Below are 8,892 nucleotides of genomic sequence, written 5' to 3'. Positions count from 1 at the left end.
AATGTTAAATTGAAAAATTGCAAGAAAATGAAAGTACTATATATTATAATTACTATGCATGTTCAAAGAAAGCAGTCACATCCTTATAATACAAAAATATTGCATGAATATTTTTAATTCAACATCTCGACAATATTTTAGATCAAAATGTTAGATCTATTCTTTTCAATTACTTTAATTTCTTTTCATTTTTCCTTTCTGCTTCTTATCAAATAAGATATACAAATACATGTTTATTACATCTTAAATACTAAAGATTTATTCTTTTGAGAAGGGAAAAAATCGATTCATCAAATATATTGGATATATCTACCTTGTCATGAAAATATCAGTAAAATGTACTTAATGTTTTAAATTTTTACTTAATACTAAGATATACGTAGAGCACCTGAAAGATTTCCGATTTGCCGACATACATGTCATTTATAAGTATCAACTCATCCTTTTCTCATTTCTTATGTTAAGTAGATAACATTTTAATTAAAAAAAATGAAAAAGAAATTATATATATGCTTTAAACAATTTTATTTAGTTAATTATTTAACATAACTTAATATTACTTAATATAATTTAATTTTGATAATTAAAAGAGGAAAACATATGCATTTCATATTTGATACATACTTACCTATTTTTTACTATTATATACTATTAAATGTATATCTCTTTATTTATTAATGCGTAGAATATATAAAAGTGAAATAAGATATCGATGCACTTGCTAACTGTAATGAAATACATCTTCTTTTTAATTTGCTTATAATATTATATTATACTATTACATATTTTTATAAATAATTTTTACGGAAGCAAAGCAGTTTAAAGATGCTGCGAACAGTCCCCCCACATTCAAACTCACAACTTTGCTGCCCCTTTGTAATAGAAATAATATCATCTTCTGTACGTGTAATGGTGCTACATACCAGCAACCGCTATATCTACAAATAAATAACTATAGCCAACGTAAATCGATAATTTGAGAAGTATGTCAGTAATCCCTCAAATGTATAGGTTGTTTGAATTTTGTAAATTTATGTTTCTTATTTTATATGAGAGATAGTTGCAAAAAAAAAAATATAAATATTATATAAAATTATGTCTTACGCCGTATGATATATATGATTATTGTGATCTATAATTTCTTGTCCGGCGTAATTAGCTAGGAACATATATAGAAAAATTACGATTACAAACATAAAGTGCAATAAAAATTCTTCTTTATCATTTCCAAATGATAGAACTTGATACATCTAAAACAATATGATTATGATCAATGTTTTTCCTATATTAAAATTGATCAATTCCTATAAGAATTAAATTGCAAGACAACTGGAGATACAAGATGTGAAACATACATTAATGGAGAAATTTTTTATTTTTTTATTTACCTCATTTCCATATTACTTCAGATTTTGAATTAGCAATTTACAATTTAGATTCTCAAATATTTTATATATTTTTAATAGTTTTATTATTTTATTCATTAACGAATTTATAATGTAATATATGTTATCACAAACTAGATATGTTTAAAAACTTACTTCAAAAAGGTTGAGGCTCAAGGTAATCACACCAAATCCAATTAAAATAAAGAATGAACCCTCAAAGCTAGATATTAAAGATTTAGAAAACCTTTAAGAATAAGAAAATATCGTTATATAAACTATTGAAAATATTGTGTATTATCGGGTAGATATACCAACTTTATAGCTTTGCAATGAACATCCACTGCACAAATTATTCTGTTATAAATTACATTCTCATTCTTCAAATTACTATGTAAACTATTAATTGTCATTGCTTGTTCGATACGGTAGCTATAAATAATATATATCCTACATAATTTCTCCCATATAAGTAGTATTTCTCGTATAATTGTTTTGTTCGTAGAATAATGACGAGATTTTAATTATATGAAAAACATTTGAAACAACATTATAAATATTTTTCTTTACCTGGCGATTGTAAATATTCCGCAAGCATGTTTGAGGTACGCTATAAGCATTGTTCCCGTTCCTATAATTGTTGTTGCTCCTATACAAAAAGCTGCATTTATATGCAGGAGAGTTAAATAGAAATACTTTTCCTGATCGATAAAGTATTCAGTCAGTATCTGTATCTTAGAATGTCGAGATTCATTCATAGGTAAAACAATATCGAGAATATAGGACCACATTGACACAAAAGAAACAGTAAATATACTGCACATTGAAACCACTAAATATATGTAAAAAGACAAATAAATCGCAGCTCTAGGAATATTTTGGTCGCAATTCATAATTGATTCGAAATATTGTCTCGAATATTTTTTCTTTTCATATTTATAGTTCTGTGGTATATTTCATACGTATTGATTCGTTTTAAATACTTTTTTGAATATTTTTATAGAAAATTGTACAAATGTCTCACTATTTTATCAGACTTCAGATTATTTCACAATTTAAAATATCCTTTACAAATACAGATATATGTATGTACTCATCTAATAATTATTTAAATAAATTTCATTTTTAGAAAATAAATTATGCAATCTAAATAAACGTTATTACTTATTTTATGCTATTTGTATTTTGATAAAATATAACACAAGAATATATTCGCGCAAAAATAGTGAAATTTCTCTCTTTTTTTTCTTTCTAATTATTTGATTTCCTTTCATCATTAATTTTATTTTCTTTCGATGTCTCAATTATCGTTTTACCTATCATTTTAATTGTATAATATTTTGCGTTGTTTCCATATTTTTTCATAATAATAATTTCATTCTCATCTTTTAGTTCATTACAAATATTTTGTAATTGCTCCAATAAATTTTTCACCTGTTGTGTTAATAATATTTTATTTATAAATATTTCGTTTTAAAATTTAAGAAAGTTGTATAAAAAAGAAATTAATTTAATTTAATTCTAAATACACTTATAATTATGGTAACTTACAGTTTGAGAGTTAATCCAAAATGAATTATATTTAATTATAAATATCGTAAAGAATAATATGACAGATGAAATTTTGATAACATAATAAAATGTACAATTTGAAGTAAGAAATATTGTCAACTGCAATCAGTAAATTGATTGGAAATTGTATTAATCAATTATTTTCTTATTGATTACAACATTCAGTTGTTTTCCGATTTATGATAACATAATAAAATGATTCTAATCATATTAAATAATAGCATTTATGTAACATTTCGTATTGCTAATAATTAAACGTTTTGATGTTATTGTGATTTTTAATTATGTATTATAAATATTTAAATTTAAATATATAACAATCTATTAGAGACATAATACACAATTGAAAAAATTAGCATACCTGAAATACAATAAAACTTCCTAGAATACTAAGAAACAAGAATTGCTGAAACCGAACGAGTAATGACTGTTGATAAGGCCATAAACCAATACCGAGTAGAAGAATACGATTGAATCTAAAATGCTGATTTACAATGCATATCATTTTTCGATGAAAATCGAGACACGACTGACTATGAAAAATTGGCAAAATTTCAACTATCCCCGTATTTTCAAGTTTTCTCTTGAATATTTCATAATTTGTTTCTCTTTTATTATAGATTATAACGAAACTTTAATATAAGTTCATGATAATGTGTATAGTACAAAATACTACGTGAGATTACAAACGGTAAGATACGGTACGTAAAATTGTGGTAGATACTCGCAATTTTGTATCATTGCTCCGGAATAGATAGCCAATTATTTAATTATCGAATTAACGATAAAGAAATATTTGACGAATATTTCTCGCAATGGTATTCGAAATATGAATTGTTGGTTCAAGTTCGCGCAAGCGCAGTTGTCTCTGTCTGCGCATCGAATTTTTACGTGCCTCATTCTAGTTCCTGCATTCGTCGGATACGGTTCTTCTTTGAAGACAGTGTTGATTGATCGACTTTACGCGCTAGTATACTAGCCATGCAAAAATATTGCTGATTAAGTATATACTGTAAATTACTATATATTTTTTGTAATTTCACGCTAATTTCTGCCACACAATAACGATTTATATTAGATATTAAAGTGCGTTTGTCATATTACATTTTATTATGTTAAATGTTTACCTCTTGTGTCCTCTGTAGTATTTTTAGAGTAACGCGTTATATGATAATTATTGACGTTTGTCGACCAACAATATATTTTCGCTATTACTCCGCGGATTTATATATTTCTGAAATAACACTATATCATCAATTATCGAGATTTTGCTACATCTGTTTCTTATATATACAACATGCCAAAGATCTAAGATAATATTAAATTAGCTCGAAGTTAAAATCACTTACATTAATACTTTATGAGAGACAAAAATATGTGTACATGTATGAATAAGTTGTATATATACGTATTAAATGTATATAATTTATAATAATGATTTTTATAAGATTTAATTTGAAATGTACTTTTTAAATTTATAATTAGATTCGCAATTCTTTTGATTTTATTATGTATATCTTTTTATTTTCGGACACACAGATATATATATATATATATATATATATATATATATATATATATATATATACAGAATTCAAAATATTATATTATTCATATTTCAATATCATGTTATTATTTTATTAATTTATAGATACATGTAAGAGGTACAATTGAAAAAGATTTTCAAGTGTATTCAAGTCTATTCAGATTCTGATAACACACACAGCCACTACTGAAGCCACTTTCACAACAAAAAAATTTCTTTAAAATTGGATGACAAATACTCGGCAAACCTTGAAGAATATAAAGTATCGTTATTATACGCAACGCTCTAAAAATCTTTTTCACATATTGTATAATTTCTCAATCATAATTATTTCTTAATTAAAAATACCATTAAGCACACATGAGTTGAAGCGATTTAATTTCAATCTCTCTGGTTCAATACTCTGGTTCTTTTCAATTAAAGATTGGCAACTAATATTGTATTTTCCATTGGTTGCTAATTTTTGAAAAAGAACCAATAGGAATACAAATTTTATAATTTTTCGAAGGTTATCTAGAGTATAAATTATTTTCTTATAAATTATAATTTCTTTTCTATTAAATTATAATTTCTTTTCTGGCTATTTTGAAAAAATTGATCGCTGAATATAAGATAGTTATATAAATAATACTTTTGCTATAATTGTTTATATTTTTGATTTTTTTTGAAACGACAAATGAGTTTTTGTTTACCAAATATACATTTGTCTTTCATTATTTATATTTCTACATTTTCTTATCTGGCGATTTTAAACATTTCGCAAGCGTGTTTGAAATATGCAGTAATCATCGTTCCTGTTACTACAAATGCAGTTTCTCCTATAAAAATGATTTTATTCATGTGTGCATGATTATATGAAAATATATTTTTTGATTGACATAATATTCTTTAACGAATTTGATTGCGAGACATGGTTGGGAGTCATGTGCAGAATAATATCGAGACAATGTTAAATTGAAAAATTGCAAGAAAATGAAAGTACTATATATTATAATTACTATGCATGTTCAAAGAAAGCAGTCACATCCTTATAATACAAAAATATTGCATGAATATTTTTAATTCAACATCTCGACAATATTTTAGATCAAAATGTTAGATCTATTCTTTTCAATTACTTTAATTTCTTTTCATTTTTCCTTTCTGCTTCTTATCAAATAAGATATACAAATACATGTTTATTACATCTTAAATACTAAAGATTTATTCTTTTGAGAAGGGAAAAAATCGATTCATCAAATATATTGGATATATCTACCTTGTCATGAAAATATCAGTAAAATGTATTTAATGTTTTAAATTTTTACTTAATACTAAGATATACGTAGAGCACCTGAAAGATTTCCGATTTGCCGACATACATGTCATTTATAAGTATCAACTCATCCTTTTCTCATTTCTTATGTTAAGTAGATAACATTTTAATTAAAAAAAATGAAAAAGAAATTATATATATGCTTTAAACAATTTTATTTAGTTAATTATTTAACATAACTTAATATTACTTAATATAATTTAATTTTGATAATTAAAAGAGGAAAACATATGCATTTCATATTTGATACATACTTACCTATTTTTTACTATTATATACTATTAAATGTATATCTCTTTATTTATTAATGCGTAGAATATATAAAAGTGAAATAAGATATCGATGCACTTGCTAACTGTAATGAAATACATCTTCTTTTTAATTTGCTTATAATATTATATTATACTATTACATATTTTTATAAATAATTTTTACGGAAGCAAAGCAGTTTAAAGATGCTGCGAACAGTCCCCCCACATTCAAACTCACAACTTTGCTGCCCCTTTGTAATAGAAATAATATCATCTTCTGTACGTGTAATGGTGCTACATACCAGCAACCGCTATATCTACAAATAAATAACTATAGCCAACGTAAATCGATAATTTGAGAAGTATGTCAGTAATCCCTCAAATGTATATGTTTTTTGAATTTTGTAAATTTATGTTTCTTATTTTATATGAGAGATAGTTGCAAAAAAAAAAAAATGTAAATATTATATAAAATTATGTCTTACGCGGTATGATATATATGATTATTGTGATCTATAATTTCTTGTCCGGCGTAATTAGCTAGGAACATATATAAAAGAATTACGATTACAAACGTAAAGTGCAATAAAAATTCTTCTTTGTCACTTCCAAATGATAGAACTTGATACATCTAAAACAATATGATCATGATCAATGTATTTCATATTAAAATTGATCAATTCCTATAAGAAATTAGATTGCAAGAAAATTAGAGATAAGAGATATGAAACATACATAAATGGAGAAATTTTTTATTTTTTTTTATTAACCTCTTTTCCATATAATTTAAGATTTTGAAGTAGCAATTTATAATGTAGATTCTCTAATATTTTATATATTTTTAATAGTTTTATTATTTTATTCATTAACGAATTTATAATATAATATATGTTATCACAAGATATGTTTAATAACTTACTTCAAAAAGGTTGAGACTCAAGGAAATCACAAAAAATCCAATTAAAATAAAGAATGAACCCTCAAAGCTAGATATTAAAGATTTAGAAAACCTTGAAAAATAAGAAAGTATCGTTATATAAACTATTGAAAATATTGTGTATTATCGGATAGATATACCAACTCTATAGCTTTGCAATGAACATCCACTGCACAAATTATTCTATTATAAATTATATTCTTATTCTTCAAATTACTATGTAAACTATTAGTTGTCATTGCTTGTTCGATACGGTAGCTATAAATAATATATATCCTACATAATTTCTCCCATATAAGTAGTATTTCTCGTATAATTGTTTTGTTCGTAGAATAATGACGAGATTTTAATTATATGAAAAACATTTGAAACAACATTATAAATATTTTTTTTTACCTGGCGATTGTAAATATTCCGCAAGCATGTTTGAGGTACGCTATAAGCATTGTTCCCGTTCCTATAATTGTTGTTGCTCCTATACAAAAAGCTGCATTTATATGCAGGAGAGTTAAATAGAAATACTTTTCCTGATCGATAAAGTATTCAGTCAGTATCTGTATCTTAGAATGTCGAGATTCATTCATAGGTAAAACAATATCGAGAAAATAGGACCACATTGACACAAAAGAAACAGTAAATATACTGCACATTGAAACCACTAAATATATGTAAAAAGACAAATAAATCGCAGCTCTAGGAATTTATGGCTCGCAATTCATAATTGATTCGAAATATTGTCCCGAATATTTTTTTTTTCATATTTATAGTGGTATATTCTGTGGTATATTTTATACGTATTGATTCGTTTTGAATATTTTTTTGAATATTTTTATAGAAAATTGTACAAATGTCTCACTATTTTATCAGACTTCAGATTATTTCACAATTTAAAATATCCTTTATAAATACAGATATATGTATGTACTCATCTAATAATTATTCATATATATTTCATTTTTAGAAAATAAATTATGCAATCAAAATAAACGTTATTACTTATTTTATGCTATTTGTATTTTGATAAAATATAACACAAGAATATATTCGCGCAAAAATAGTGAAATTTCTCTTTTTTTTTCTTTCTAATTATTTGATTTTCTTTCGATGTCTCAATTATCGATTTACCTATCATTTTAATTGTATAATATTTTGCATTGTTTCCATATTTTTTCATAATAATAATTTCATTCTCATCTTTTAGTTCATTACAAATATTTTGTAATTGCTCCAATAAATTTTTCACCTGTTGTGTTAATAATATTTTATTTATAAATATTTCGTTTTAAAATTTAAGAAAGTTGTATAAAAAAGAAATTAATTTAATTTAATTCTAAATACACTTATAATTATGGTAACTTACAGTTTGAGAGTTAATCCAAAATGAATTATATTTAATTATAAATATCGTAAAGAATAATATGACAGATGAAATTTTGATAACATAATCAAATGTACAATTTGAAGTAAGAAATATTGTCAACTGCAATCAGTAAATTGATTGGAAATTGTATTAATTAATTATTTTCTTATTGATTACAACATTCAGTTGTTTTCCGATTTATGATAACATAATAAAATGATTCTAATCATATTAAATAATAGCATTTATATAACATTTCGTATTGCTAATAATTAAACGTTTTGATGTTATTGTGATTTTTAATTATGTATTATAAATATTTAAATTTAAATATATAACAATCTATTAGAGACATAATACACAATTGAAAAAATTAGCATACCTGAAATACAATAAAACTTCCTAGAATACTAAGAAACAAGAATTGCTGAAACCGAACGAGTAATGACTGTTGATAAGGCCATAAACCAATACCGAGTAGAAGAATACGATTGAATCTAAAATGCTGATTTACAATGCATATCAT

The 8,892-nt window shown here is 24.3% G+C and overlaps 2 protein-coding genes across 2 annotated transcripts; both read right to left on the bottom strand.

The window, feature by feature from the left end:
* Positions 1 to 674: 674 nt before the first annotated feature.
* Positions 675 to 3,462, bottom strand: LOC145976419 (uncharacterized). The gene is made up of 9 exons (XM_083107475.1): positions 3,319 to 3,462; positions 2,937 to 3,056; positions 2,702 to 2,819; positions 1,956 to 2,217; positions 1,704 to 1,817; positions 1,542 to 1,632; positions 1,105 to 1,250; positions 806 to 938; positions 675 to 725 (listed from the first exon to the last, which is right to left on the bottom strand). The coding sequence occupies exons 1-9, from the start codon at positions 3,460 to 3,462 to the stop codon at positions 675 to 677; spliced, it is 1,179 nt and encodes a 392-aa protein (XP_082963601.1).
* Positions 3,463 to 6,122: 2,660 nt separating this feature from the next.
* LOC145976418 (uncharacterized) lies at positions 6,123 to 8,892 on the bottom strand. Its single transcript, XM_083107474.1, has 9 exons — positions 8,749 to 8,892; positions 8,367 to 8,486; positions 8,132 to 8,249; positions 7,403 to 7,664; positions 7,151 to 7,264; positions 6,989 to 7,079; positions 6,555 to 6,700; positions 6,254 to 6,386; positions 6,123 to 6,173 (listed from the first exon to the last, which is right to left on the bottom strand). Exons 1-9 carry the CDS (start codon positions 8,890 to 8,892, stop codon positions 6,123 to 6,125), a joined length of 1,179 nt encoding a protein of 392 aa, XP_082963600.1.

Source organism: Camponotus vicinus, unplaced genomic scaffold (assembly GCF_025532165.1).
Source record: "Camponotus vicinus isolate PSW18456_S1 unplaced genomic scaffold, iyCamVici1.0 SCAF_8, whole genome shotgun sequence".
Taxonomy (NCBI): domain Eukaryota; kingdom Metazoa; phylum Arthropoda; class Insecta; order Hymenoptera; family Formicidae; genus Camponotus; species Camponotus vicinus.
Note: the sequence above shows the minus strand (reverse complement) of the source record. Positions and strands in the feature narration are given on the sequence as shown.